This window comes from Montipora foliosa, chromosome 2, assembly GCF_036669935.1.
Source record: "Montipora foliosa isolate CH-2021 chromosome 2, ASM3666993v2, whole genome shotgun sequence".
NCBI lineage: Eukaryota > Metazoa > Cnidaria > Anthozoa > Scleractinia > Acroporidae > Montipora > Montipora foliosa.
The window spans coordinates 39719778-39734777 of NC_090870.1; the positions used below are offsets into that span (position 1 = coordinate 39719778).

Genomic DNA, 15000 nt, shown 5'->3' on the forward strand with positions numbered 1-15000 from the left:
TCATAGATGAACAACGCCTCTTCATCTACTTCATCAATGCACCGAATATTCACCAACGATTCCTCCGATATTCCTGAAAAGCAGCTTAAGGCAGTGGGAAGATGAAAGTCGTACCGCGCCCCATACAACAGGCTTTGATAACCTATTCTCTTGTACATATTTTCTCGCTCCAACAACGCGCATCCTCCAGTTGTTCTTGGCTTCACTCTGTCTAACGCGGCCATATACATCGCCAGTCCGTACCCTTTGCCTCTGTATTCCTTGTTGACGATATACATTCCCACAAATCCGTAGTCATCACCGTATTTCGTAATTGTGACACTGCCGATGGGTTTTCCGTTTACTTCCCCCACTATTGTCCCTGATGGATCACACGAAAAAAAGCATTTGGCGTCATTTAAACCCGGTCGCCAGTTCTCCTCTACCGTTGCTTTGATAACTATCGATTCGAACTCGGTTTCTGTCTCGATAACCCGAACGCTAAATCCTTCCATTGATGTTTTGTACAAGAATTGTGGCTGGCGGACGCATGTATGTGTATGAAAGCCACCGACTACGTCCCAGAAGTTTCTTTGGCTGACAGGAATGGCCTACAATAGACTTTCGAAAAGTCCTTAGTCTCATGAAGATGGCGCGCAGGACGAATGACTTTTCATCCTTGATTGGCCCTAATTTTAACGGGTCACTGAGCTAGACAATCATAGTAGTCCTTGTGGACCCCGGGGGATAGAGTTGTCAATCAAAACTTGTCAAACGCATTGGATCGTGACATAAGTGATGGATGAAGCTACAGGATAATTGCGCGACTACCAGGGAAAAACATAGCTTTTATTACAGTTGAGCCCACGTTTAAGCAGTGTTCGTTTCAGGGCGCGCGGAAGCGACACTCTCGGGTCAACATTCACAGATATTAGGAATGATTACGTTTTTGTAAACGTTGGCCGTGTAGCAGGCGATGTTAAAGTCACGGCAATGAACATGTACAAGTACAAGAAATTATTACGGTTTTGCATTCGTGGGACGTGTAGCACTTTTAATTTGAACAGACTTAACTGATTAGAAGTCACGGCGGCCATATGGTGGAAAGAACAATAGCAGAAAAGTCTTTTGGGAATTTGACTCAGTGTATTATTATGCAAAACTCAAGCTACATTTTCCTATTGTTTTGGCACCAACATGGCCGTCTTATCACGTGAGTGCAATCAAGTTTACAAGTTTATTACAGAGTTTGGAACATGAAACATATGATGTACCACTGCTCGGAGTTAGCTACAGCTATTCGAGGCGAGCAGTGGTTTGACGCATAGAATTAAATATTATTTTACAGTGCATAAAAAAAGTTACTGAACAAAATATGAAGTACGAATCAGGTAATGAAACCAAAAAAAGCAAAGGAAGGGAACATAAAATAATAATAATAATAATAATAATAATAATAATAATAATAATAATAATAATAATTGAATATTGACCAGTATTGCATTTGGGAAAAAAGAAAACAAAATTCATTGGAAAATTAAACAAATTACATGAGAGCTGGAAGGATAATGCAAATGTAATAAGTTCGGTTTTCAAGGCATATTCAAATCCGATAAATCAATATATTCATTTGCCTCCGAGTTTCTGAAGAAGCTATTGTGAATGTTGCGTTTAAATTTCGTTTTAGGCATTTGACGAAATTCATTATATAAGCTATTCCAGTTTCAAACACCATTCCTTGAAAAAGACATATTTTGCTTGTTTATTCTAGAATATTCGAGAAAGAAGTTACCTCTTGTTGATGACCTTCTGATATATGAATGAATATTATATGAATGAATATTATGTTGGTAATCAAAGAATGGAGAAGAGTATAGATGGTTTTCAATCACGTGATGAGACGGCCATGTTGTTGCTCAAAACAATAGCAAATTATGACTCATGTTTTGCATTATAATACACTCCAATTTTTCCTCGATTGTTCTGTACGCCAACATGGCCGCTGTGACGTCAGATGAAAACCATCTATAAAAGAGATTTAGTGCGCGAAATGTGAAAATAAATTATGAGTTCCTATCCAGAATTTACGTTTTTCTCAGAAGAAGAGAAACAACAGTCGTTGAATGGAAGCTGCCCTCGATAGTTTCGGACATTTGAGGTTGTAACTTCGGTTAACAATGTTAGTTTTTCACACCCAATAATCAGCTTTCGTGACAAATTTCTAATTTTGTAATTCATTAGGTTTCACGTTCTTGCATGTTGTACTCAAATAATTCGTTGTTTTCCTTTAAAAGTAACTTTATTAATTAATTAATTAATTAATTAATTAATTAATTAATTATATCTAGCTCTCACATCAACTGAAAGGCAAGAGACGATCTCTCACGGATCAAAATGTAACGAAACATTCACATCTCGGAGACTAAAGTAAGTTTAGAATTTTCCAGTTTTGTTTAGAATAAGATTTTTATTTCATCATTTGGTTAAAGTGCACTTTATCTGTTCTTTCTTCGATTTTTCTTCGTGGCGTGATTAGCCTTAGATCACAGTTTAGAATGTTATTAAAGGTAGTTTTCTGCTTTTATGTTCCAGCTAGTCGAACCACATAAGAACACATTAGAGTATTTAAGAGTATACAAGGACACTCAGCCACACGGCTTAAGGAATTCAGGTTCATAAACTTCTATTTGCTGTTTTGCTGTTGCTGTATCGAAATATCAGTCTGTTCTCTAACACCGTGCGGCGGCCATTTTGGAATAAGGTGTATAACACTATCACGTCGCATACTAACACATGCATATGCTATACAGTGCCTTTCCATACTTTCCACGGTAAGGCCAGGCAAACCTCAAATTACTCGAAAAAAAGGAGAAGGAAACAGTCAAAAATCAAGAAATCAGACAGACCTTTGATAAGAAATTCTTGTTTTGACACGAAAGCCTCGTTTTTTTGCCTTCTCAAACTCACACTGCTTACACGTGGTATGGGCGGCCGCCGTCAAAAATACAAAGTAACGTGAACTGGTTCACTGGCGCAATAGGGCTGATGTAGCCTAAATACAAGTAGTCTTGCTGCCTTCTGTCAAATTGTTTACTCAAACCATAAACGAAATAAAAAGATAGGAAATTCTGTAGTCATTACTATTAAAACGGAAAAGACTAACCGAAACCGGTTTATGGAATTGAAAATCGATTCGTCTTCCAAACGGTCCGGTGTGATGTTACTAAATGGCTTACCTTAACCTAACGTGGTTCAGACCATCGATGTTCAATGTAATATGAAAAGTTAAACGAAAGGTCGGTTGATTGAGTGTAATTACAAAGTAATCCTTCATCGAAACAACAAATGACTCTGAGGGGAACTCGTATGGTACGGATAGGAATTGACCTAAAACGAAACGGTTTATGCAAAGGACAAATGGTTTGCCCTACTGTGAAATGAATTAAAGAAAAAAACGCAAGTGGTTCAAAGTATCGGCAAACGATGGTCAATGATTCAATGTAATCTGAAGCGGTTTAACAAATGAATGATTGATTTAGCGTATAATCACTAATGGATCAGCAATGATGATGATGAAACCTTTATTTAAGTGTCATAAGAGGATTCTATAGTACATTACAGTGCTAATTGAGGACGCTAATAAACAACAAATGGTCTGAAAGGAACTCAAATCATACTGTCCACTGACAAACGAATCGACCTAAAATGAAATGGTTTACGTATGCAAAGGACAAATAGTTCGCCCGAAAATAGCCTGCGTACAGCCGCCCACTCTCCGCAAAAAAAATCGGAAAGGAGCGTCTGTGATTTACCGTTGGTAATCGTGTTCCGGAATAATTTTGCATTCATTATTGAGTGATCTACGCTAACCAAAATTTACGTGGCTCATATTTCTGTGGAGCTAAATTTTCAAAATGGTGGTCAATGAGATTCCATATCTGAAAGTGCCCTTGGACGTAAGGTGCCTGGGAATGAAATTAAATCACTGGAATCGGTCAGTGTAAAATGCAGACTGAGGTTATAATGTAACTGTTGAAAAAGCCCAAACCCCTTAGAAATGCTAACCTTAGGCCTAACTAGGCCTAAAACAATATTTAGGCTTAACTGTTAGCATTTCGATTCCACATTCTCGTTCCCAGAACCCATCGTTTCTCTCAGCCAGCGGGGCCTTCGCACGAGAAAACGAAGGGCTCTGGAGATAAGAGACAGGATTTCGAAGTCCTAGATTCCAGGCATTAAAATGCGATACAACTAAAATAACAGAGTCACTGACTTCCATCCACGAATCAAAAAGGAAAGGCAAAAGCTGACATATTAAGGATTTTCCATATCCATTGGGCAAAACAACTAAAACATCCTTCCTTTTCTCCACAATATTTCTCAGTGCGTCTACCTGCGGTTCACGAAGAGAGATCGACTGTAAATTAAGGAGACGCAGGACATTAGAGAGCATCTCGGTGCCTCGTGAAGCCGCCATTGTGCCCTCACTATGTTGGTGAATATTTCAAGACTTCATACATTACCAACTCCGGAAGTCCTAGAATCTAGGAAGGCCTTGCTGGCTAAAAGAAACGATGGGATCTGGGAACGAGAATGTTCGATTCCAGTGATTTATTTCATTCCCAGGCACCTCACGTCCAAGGGCACTTTGAGATATGGAAACAGCCTTTACCATTGCAAACGTGCATTGAAGAGCGTCTCCGATAGTTTAAGATTCCTTGGCTTTACGGCATAGAAGCACTCTTAAAAGGGAAGGATATATTTGCAAGTCTTCTAACCGGGTAGGGCTCTGATCTTCAGAGCAGCACCGATCGTTGCCGATGAGCCGTTATTTTTCCTCGATATGTACGCATCTCAAATCATCCAGGGCAACACGCTTTGTAGATTGTTCTTGAGAATGGCTAGGGTGGACAGAGCAAGGCGTTGGGATTACATTCACTGGTAAGGGGATAGCGGGAGACGTTTTCGAGTGAACAATCTTTTGAATCGTGCTATATTCACCTCGTGAAGATTCGTCAGGAGCGCTTTCGTGTCTTCAGCGCTGACAGAAACAATTCCAACGATGATGTACGAAGAATCGATTTCCACTTTACACTCCATAGATAACAATTCCGCACTTACTTTAAAAGAAAAACCTCTTTGACCGTCAAAAAGATTTTTATTCGTATTTTTTACCGTGCGCAAAGTACACACGAACTCATCGTAAAATCTCTCACGTTGGTACCCACGGTGTTGATGTTTCAGTGTCGTTGTTGATCGAAGGGTAATAATCAATCAAATCCTTTTCCACACATTCCAGGAAAATCACATGGTATTGAACACGATTACTAACGGTAAATCACAGACGCTCCTCTCCGATTTTTTTTTTCGGAGAGCGGGCGGCTGTACACAGGCTAGGAAGATTCTTGAGTTGCAAATGATGAGGAACACAGAACCCCGTCAGAAACAGCACGTAAAACCGTTTTTTTTTAACTTGGGCTGGTTTGCGACATTCTTTTCATTCTCACCTCATGCCCAGCATCTCTGTAAACTCGATAACCATTCCCTGCATGCTTAACAATAAACGACAGCACGTTTGATGTTAGAGAGAAGTCAAAAAATTAACGAAGCACAACCTTTTTACACCCACTATGAATACACTGCAAAGCAAAGTCAACTTGTCATCGGACAATCTGAAACACATTTTTGTGCTTCGTCGCTGTTGCTTTCAGTATAAAATACTGTCCTTTTGTTCTTTGATTGCACTAACGTGATAAGACGGCCATGTTTGTGCCAAAACAATAGAAAAATGTAGCTTTGCATAATCATAGAGTCAAATTCCCAAAAGAAGTTTTCGCTGGCCGCCGTGACTTCAGGTGAAATGAAAGAATACTAATTCTAAATTGTATAAACTTGGTTTTGTGGTAAACGATTTAAGCAGGATCTGAGACATTATTCCATCTTCTTTATTTGTGCCCTTATTCAGAGTCTTTTTGGTCTGAATTCGAATTAATCTGGCATTTGTTAACCGGTCGCGAGATCCAACTAACTCTTCAAGATGTTTGTGGTAGGAATCATCTTCTTACATTCTCCTTAATTATTTTATCATTATTGACAAACTACACTTGTGGGACTGCAGAAGAAGCAACTTAATTCCAAACATTCAAGGATTAAGTTAAAGATAAAAATAAAGTATGAAGTAGAACGTTACTACATGTATGTTAAGGGTAAGGACGATGGGTGGTTCAAAAAGAAATGGGGTAATAGACCTAATCGGCTAACTCAATGTTGTACCCAATTCAAACCCTTTGGGAATAAAACGTTTTGTTCCAGGTATTTCCATATCATTTAAATATGAATGCTACATTATCATGCAAAAACAATACATAAAGAATCTTAATCCCGGGAGATTTCAATTGGGTACAACATTGAGTTAGGTCATCATTAGGTCTATTCAGGAAATGTACTTTCCGTTTAAAATGTATTCCAGGACTACAAATTATTTTAGTAAGTCGTCTTTTAATAGTTATGTAAAAGTAGTACTGTCAGCATCCCAATGTATCGTAATTATTGACGTTATTTTGCGTGATGTCTAGTATTGCAAACATTGTGTTGTGTATAGTGAACAATTCACACTCACATAATAGCTACTCTGTGCCTTAATGGGGATAAGTTATGGGCGAAAAAATTTTGTTTAAGGCGCAGAATAAGCTGAGGGTTAAGATTTTCCAGCGTCGCTGAAGGGGAGGTGGGAGGGGAAAACAGGACGAACTGAAACTAAGAGTGGACTTGCGAAAAGAGGGCGAAATATGCCAAGCGGGGTGTATAAAAGGCCCTATGACGGCCTCTAGGGACTTTAAAGGCCAATAGAATTAAGACAAACCGAAAACACGTGTGGTTCACGTGGTGATGAAAGGCACGTCGAGACTTTTCCGTGAGTGAGAATAGTCTTAATATTTTTTTTGTTAAAAAGTTACACCAGAGCAGACCTTTTTCTCGTCTATTGCCGACTACAAGTCGCCTGTAACACAGAAGGGCGGTTTCAATTCAATGAAGCTTGTCATTATCTGTTTGACTTTCTGCCAACTTCTAATTTGCTGTTAGAAAGTTGACAAACTGTCCACGAGTAAGGTGCGCACAAACCTTTGCGAACAGTATCTGTAAAAGGGAAATCGGTCGATTATTGCATGGACCTTAGGTCATACCTAAATTTGGGAAAGGAATCACCTCAGCAATCTTCCAAGCCTTAGCAAAAGGTGCCAGTGTAAAAGGAGGGAATCCTAAGGCTTGCGATTGGTGGTAGAATTACTACTGAACTGTCCTTAAAAGTCCTTGCGGATATGTTACCATTACCAGGTGCTTTGTTTACAGACAAACCCTTGATAGCACGCTCGACTTCCTTGTTGTAGTAACATGTAAGAATGCATAACTTAGTTGAAGGAAAATATTTCTTTTAATGACTTGGACATTGAAAGTGCTACCCTCAAAGAATTGTTTTTTTTTTCCTTCAAGGAGAAATACATGTAAAAGTTAGGCTCACACCAAGTGGTGATTTCTTCACGGTGACACCAATTTGGATATCGTCAGAAGAATCTCCTCCAGCAATTGCCTAAACGCGGTAATTTTAGTGTTAGTAATACAAAATGGAATTTAAATGAAGTTAACTTGAGTCATGCTAATGTTAGTCACACGCAGGCTACATCCGGATATGTGGCCTTTTCCATTGCTTTACTTGGGTTGCTCATCTGTTCTTTCCCCACCTACCCTCCCTCCTTCTTTCAAATTACTACCCCTTTCATAAATATGCGGACCAACCAACCAACGGTTTCACTTTCTTGCTGCTGCCTCGAAAAGTTGAAGCGACAGTAGACGGACCGTTCAAGACAGAACCAAGATGGTCAAATCACAACGCTGGATCCGATCTGTTCCGATAGTGTGATTGACAGCGGTGTCACACCAAACCATGAGTGCAATTTGAACTTCAGTTGGCGAATGAATCGAGGGCGAAATATGGACGAGTATATCTTTCAAAAATTTGTCTCTGTTCCCATTTCTGTGTTGACCATTGTTATCTATCGCTCCTAAGGAGATATCTCCCTGTGCAGTACCATCGCTTCCCTTCTCCATTTGTCGAAATGTTTAAAGGAAAGAGGAGAATTGCGTGAATGTGCAGTAGCCGTCGCCCAGGTTGAGGGTTTACACAGGTCTGCAAAACGCGTGAGAAGGCAGAATGAAGCCGTGATAATGTTAGCAATGTGTCAGTGGAGAGAACGACTTCTCATTACAGTATCTTTGAATTCCTCAAAACAGTTTTCTTCCACTGACAACCGAAGCTGAGAGAAGAACTTACAGTATTCGTGTAAATTGTGCCTAAAATTCAAGAAAGACAAAGCAAGGAATTGAAATACGTAAATCATACAAAACCGACAAAATAGTCTTGCTAAAAATATCGAATAAAGAACTCTGCCTGGCCCGACCCACCCCCCGCTTCAAGCAAACGGTCATGGAAAAATAAAGTCGGCGTTCACAAGTTGACCTTATATTGAGAGAGAAAGGAAGGTACGCTATCAATGAATGTCACGTAGAACAAACAACCTGTTGAATCAACTTATAAGTATTTATAAAATTCACATTGCAGCACCGAGAAAATAGCCTGAGCAAGAGCTAATACTGAACAAAATAAGTACGCAAACTGGTGCCTGTTTCGTAAAAGTTAAAAAAAAAAAAAACGAGATGTCCATCAAATGGCACCGACCGTTTGCAAATGGGAAGATTACTGCATCTATACATACTGTTTCATCACCATCCATTTGTACACCTGACCGGCAATAGTAGGACACTGTAATATGGATTACTTACAACATAAGCAGAACTGTTGCAAGCATCTCCTTGGTAACAAGCAAATGGTGAACATACGCCCGCGTATGATTTGTACAGCAGTAACAGGTGCAGCCATTCACGAGTGGAGAAAAATCACAGCTAAACCTAAATAAAACCAGATCCTCATTATTAAACAAAAGTCTTCAACAAAATTCATATTCGACTGAGACAAATGATCCTCGCACTTTGCTGGACAATTTAAGTAATTGCCGCTTTTAAATAGAAGACCTTAGACAGCAATGACCGGAACCAGGTTGCTGACCAGCGTTTTTCGTTAAAACAATGGTTTGCTGGGGGTGCTCAGTCTCGCGGGCTCAGAAAACCTGGTTGTGGTCATTGTTATTTAAGGTTTTTCCTTTTAAATAAACCTGACTCCAGGTGGCACCAACGGGATTCGAACCCATGCCCCCTGGGATGCCAGTGCAATGCTCAACAAGCCACACAGTTGGGAGCAGATCGATTTGTTCGGCTCGTGCGTTCCCGTGAAGGACTTGATGAAACCGTCTGCGTAGCATTTCTCACATAAGGAAACATCTTTCTGTGGATGCTACGCAGACACTAGTTCATGCATTCATAACTTGTAAACTGGATAGCTGCAACGCATTCTTTATGGCCTACCACAGTATCTAATCAAAAAGCCTCAGTCTGTTCAAAATTGTGGAGCCAGACTACTTGGAGTGGTAGTAGTAGTAGTAGTAGCAGTGGCAGTAGCAGTAGCAGTAGCAGAAGTAAATATTGCTTTGAATTTTACGTTTGAAAGCGAGGCCAAAGAAACCGCTAATTAATTATTCGCAAGGAAACAAGGGCCCGGTTCCTCGAAAGCTGATTAACTTAATCCAGGATTAGCGTAAACTTTTGTTTCACGTTTTCAACTTTTTGGTGAAAGTTTCTTTTGCTTATTTTCCTTTTTCAAGATTGACGTCTTCTCATGCCGAAAATCTGCGTTGAACAGCATTTGGGAGTAGAGAAATAAACAGCTTGGTTAATTTTTAATCTTAGATTAGCGTTAATCGGCTTTTGAGGAACTGGGCCAAGGAGAATACTAAAATGACGGCCATTTTGAAATAAGGTGTATAGGGTCGTAAGACGAATCGCTCAAAGACAACTAGTCCATAGTTATTCCATATCAAAATTGATGTCTCCTAGCATGTCTCCTCAATACAGACAAAGTCGTCTCTGCCTCTGATTTTAAAAAGGCTACAGCAGATGGCAGCATTTCATCTAGTAAACAAACTCCAACGAAACTGATTACTCCGAATCTCTATCGATAAAATTTTGGCATGCATTAAAAGTGAGTCCCCAGTTTCCATCTGAATTCCAGAACCCAACATTTAAAGGATTGTCAAAATACTCAGAGAAATAGAAACCTGCCTTGAATGATTAACATCTATCTCATGCATTGTCCCTTTGTCTACGTTTTCTTGAAACGAGTGATGCCATTCATCGAGGAAATACTTGTTTTCTTGTTCCTCTGTTTCTTGAACAGTTGGTGAATACGTAAGCTCTGGTCTAAATCTCTTTTTGCTCCAATTAATATCCAAAGCGCACCCGCGCTCCGCTACTTGACACGGATATATAAAAACTGTTAAAGAACAATACTATACGATGTAGTGGTTTACACGGGAGTCCTACAAAGCTCAGTTCTCACGTCTTGGAAAATTCTCAGGAGATAAGGGACTTCAGTATTTCCCGATCGTCGAGTATCTACCCTCTTAACAAAAGTGGAAATCTGAGACAACCCCAATCGCCTTGGATGGTCGCAGACATCAAATAAAAACGGGAATGTTGCTATTTTCGCAACACATCTTGGATCTCTTCAATGGTCGACGATTACTGCCAAGGTAAGAAAACGGTTTGGGGATATCGACGACAGTCTATGCCGTTACTCATCCTCTTAATTGCTCTGTTCCAATCCCCCAGTCCCCGTTCAACAACCTAACTTGGCGATGCGTCTGGCAGTTTCCTGAAATTTCGCAAAAACATCATCGGGAATGATGGAGAAAATCAAAAAAGCCTCGAACGCTACTTAGAAAGGAAAAAAAGAGGTCAAAAATGGAGAAATGATCAGCCTGTTCAAAAGGTCTGATCAACGTTAGTTTTTTCGTTCTTCGAGCAAACAAAAACGAGTGCTATTGGCTGTGATACCCTAGAAGTTGATCTGGTCGAGATTTAGATCTAGACCTTCGATTTAGATCTTCATCTTAGCAAACTATTTACATTCTCAAAAACCAAACTTTGACTTGATTTGCGTTAATTGTTAATTTCCAGTGTCCCCAATTACTGTTCTAGCGCTAGAACGACTATACACTTAACTAAAGGTCCTTTCCTTTCTTTTTTTTTTCGTTTACTTTTTGGACTAATCAGCCGACCATGCCAGCTGCATGAACGTGAAATCACTCGCAACTTTCTAACAATCAACCCTCTGTGTTGGGAGTAATTCGACTGGCAGGAGTTGCCAATGGAAACACACAAATTCCATGCAAAGATTGGAGGATACGATGAATCAAAAAGGTCGATTCCACACTCTACAGCAAGCAATACTTCCTCTAAAAAAAGATAAAACACAACATGAATAAAAAAGTGATTTTTTTTTGCGAAAGTCAATTTTCTCTGCTTGCCGTGAAAAGATCTGTACAGAAAGATAAAAAGAATGAAAAGGGAAACGATATGAGTAATGGGTAACGTTCGTGATTTAACATGTCTAATCGAGAATGGATTGAGACCTATATAGACACACCAGGTCCTACTCTTCTAGACTTTCTATCTCCAGTCCTTATCATAAAGCCCTTCGCCAAATTGGCAAAGAAATTCTTGATTCCTCTGCAGCCCTAATTAGAGTTTAGGGAGCCTTGTTAGAAACAACAAATAACGTCTTTTGAAAAGACTTAAGGACTTCACGACAAGCGCAAACAAAATTGCAGCAAATTATTCCTATCAAAAGGTTAAATTGAAAGAGTAAAGTAAAGTAACCATGCATATTTAATGCCGATAACTCGTACCAGTAATTCAACTGACAAACCTGAGGTCGACGGTGTGCTCATTTTACTCCCCCCTCTCCATCAGTGCTCCGCTTTACGGGTATTTAAAGCTACTTAAGCTACACTGAAAGGGAAGAAGTCGAAACAAGGATACGAGATCCGGGAAGCGAACTCAGCACCTCTTGCACCAAGGCCGCGTACAAACCGGCTGTACAAACCGGATATTTTATCTGTGCAATAGTTAATGCTGGACTAACGTTATAGCTATCTACACTTACCAGGAGTCCCTATACCATGGATCAGACGAGGCTTTTCATTCGGTAGGACTTCCTGATAAAAATGCAAGCGATATAAATTTAACATTCAGTTCACTGAATGAAGGAAACTTTGGTCGCGATCAACTAATTAACAATTATTCGCCGAAGGCGAAGTGATTATCGGTGAATATTCACCGAGACGAATATTCACCTATAATCACTGAGCCTGAGGCGAATAATTGTTTTAGTATAAATACACAGGTGATTATTTCAAAAAAGAGAAAAAAAATTTCAACGCGAAATCATCTTCACTTACAGTGGCAAAACGACTACTGGCAGCCATTTTGTCCGTCGAGGTGATTATCGGCTGATAATCCGAGATAGCGAGCCAATGAGAGGGCGCGATTTTGTATAATCACCTGTGTATTTATACTAAAACCGGTTAAGACTGACGTGGTTGAAGTTTCTCAACCAGTAAGGAAAGACCACAAAATAAACACAGCTAACACTACCTATTGCTTCGAATCATTTCGATAAACTTCGCGGAAGACATGCCACATGTCGACCTCTATTAAATTATACAATGAGCGGACCGTGAGGTTCGGAAGCGAGCGAACATGTCGCAAGCAATTCTCGTTCCCAGATGCCATCGTTTTTCTTAGGCGGTGGATCCTTTGCATGAGAAAAGGATGGGCTCTGGCCTCTGGAGACATAGGAAATTCAAATTTTTTCAATAGACCTTATTCACGATAGCCGCCATGTTGGATTTGCCTTTATCATGCAAATTAGCTACACAATTCTGAGGGGGCAAACAACACAAGCGAGAGGTTATAACGAACATCTTAGCCACACAGGTTACTTGTTTCACGTTCATTGAATGTTTATCACCTAAGGAGTAAAATAGAATATTTACACAAGTTACTTTGATGTTTTTTTAGCAAAAATTGAGCAGATAACGAAGTAGAAAGTCAAAATGTCGGAGGCAATCAAAAGATATAAAATTGTTGTAAAAGGTACTTAATTCTAAATTCGAAATTGTACTTTTAGCAATGTTAATTCAATATTTAGACGAGCCGATTTTCCGCAATTTGCCTTTATTCCAATGTTTGCCCCCCAGCATAACACACGGCTAATTTGCATGACAATTTGAAAACCAACATGGCGGCTATCGTGAATAAGGGCTATTGGTTAGCTAGGGATCAATAAAATCTTGAACCGGAAGTAAAAATGGCCGATGTGGCGCAGCCGCTTATTTCCCTTTCGTAAACGAAAAACCTTTAAGGGAAGTGGTCAAAACTACTACACTCGAACAGGACCCACCAAACCACAAAATAGATGGTGGTGTCTGCCTGCACTCCCCTTCTTTAACGTCAAAAGATGGTGTCTATATTGCACAGCCACCCCTCTATCCAGCAGTAAAAAATTACAGTGAGATTCAAACCTCACTTTTCTTGTTTGTCTAGTAATGCCGACTCTTGCTAGCTGAATATTCCTGTGTCAACTCAAATTTAAAAAGCCAATAAAATGTTGTCAGTAATGTTCATGTGATAAGTTCGAAGATAGGTGGTGTCTTTGAGAACCCCCCTACCCCAAAGGTGGGTCCTGTTCGAGTATAGTAGTTTTGACCAGTTCCCTAATAACAATGGCCACAACCAGGTTTTCTGAGCCCGCGAGACTGAGCACCCCGAGGAAACCATTGTTTTAACGAAAACCGCTGGTCAGCAATCTGGTTCTGGTCATTGCTATCTAAGGTCTTCCTTCGTAAACAAGCAGTGGAGGAGGAGGGTCGGAGGAGGGTCGGGGGGGTCCGGACCCCCCCTTCCCTAACCGGAATTTTTTTTTACTACTTGTTTGAGTCTAAAATTCTCGCATCTGCAGGATCGCCTATTATTACTCAACTGGTTGACTTGTTTTTTGATGGAGAGCCATTCTATTTTGCCACTAATCTGAAAAAAGTTTCTGTAGTATTTTTCTGAGTCAAGGTTTGGACCCCCCCTATCAAAAATTCCTGGATCCGCCCCTGAGTTACAAGCGATGCCATTTTTGACGGTCGATGCCATTCTTAGCAACCAAGCCTTTTTATTCGGTTAGCTTTCAGTAAATTGTTAGGGTTAGCTTCATTTAAATACTTTAAAATTGCCAAGATGTTGTTGTTGTTTCGGTAGTGTAGTGGTTCATTGAACCGACTTCATCAAAGTTCTCTAATTTTTTTTCTAAGGTTTTTTCTTAAATTTTTTTTTAATTGTAAGTGACCTACGCTGGTAATCTAGTCCTAGATTAAGTATTTTGTCCCCTCATTTGCAAACGACAAAGTCTCGTCCAAGTGGCTTCGCTTGTTTACGAAAGGGAAAATTGCGGCGCAGCCGGTCGGTAAAATGATCAGCGTGTCTTTGCTTAAAACTACAATATTCCTTATTGCTTCTTTCTGTTCGACACGAAGGGGCACGTTCTGTAAGTTGAGGCCACTTAAGGCTTCACATGGAGACTCTTCGAATGTAACGCTTCTGAGCGCCTCCGCCGTTTAGTACTATTGACGACTCATATATGACGAGCCCTTCGTTTTCTCGTGCGAAGGCTCCACCGGCTAGGAGAAACGAAGGGATCTCGAAACGAGAATGGTCGCAAGCTGACACAACCTTCAGAAAGTATGCCCAAGTTCGCAGATCTGGTAAAAAAAGTGGATCAGCCAAATGGAACGGAAGGAAGGCGAAAAAATTAAAGAGAACGCAACCAAATGAAAATGTTTTATTCTGTTAAAACACAGCATTTAAAACAGTGGAACCACGCACTTTTAACGAACTACTGAGAAAACGTTTACTTTAAACTCCTTTTTTCCTTCTAATTTTTGGTGAAATTGCTCAAGAATAACACTTGAACTTACTTATAGTACTTGTCATATCTTGTTAGGGTATGTATCTAAACGTAAA

At 39.9% G+C, this 15000-nt stretch overlaps 2 protein-coding genes across 2 annotated transcripts in view; both read right to left on the bottom strand.

The window, feature by feature from the left end:
- Positions 1 to 494, bottom strand: part of LOC137991650 (holothin acyltransferase-like) — an 897-nt gene extending 403 nt beyond the window's left edge. The window contains exon 1 of the mRNA XM_068836703.1: positions 1 to 494. This exon is cut by the window's left edge and continues 403 nt beyond it. Coding sequence (XP_068692804.1) covers positions 1 to 494 — 494 coding nt within the window.
- A 5416-nt stretch (positions 495 to 5910) lies between these two features.
- LOC137993060 (queuine tRNA-ribosyltransferase accessory subunit 2-like) overlaps positions 5911 to 15000 on the bottom strand; it is a 22552-nt gene continuing 13462 nt past the window's right edge. The window contains exons 7-11 of the mRNA XM_068838715.1: positions 12095 to 12146; positions 11307 to 11384; positions 10210 to 10396; positions 8818 to 8943; positions 5911 to 8328 (exon numbers count right to left, since the gene is read on the bottom strand). Coding sequence (XP_068694816.1) covers positions 8217 to 8328; positions 8818 to 8943; positions 10210 to 10396; positions 11307 to 11384; positions 12095 to 12146 — 555 coding nt within the window. The 3' untranslated portion in view covers positions 5911 to 8216. The remainder of the gene's footprint in view (positions 8329 to 8817; positions 8944 to 10209; positions 10397 to 11306; positions 11385 to 12094; positions 12147 to 15000) is intronic.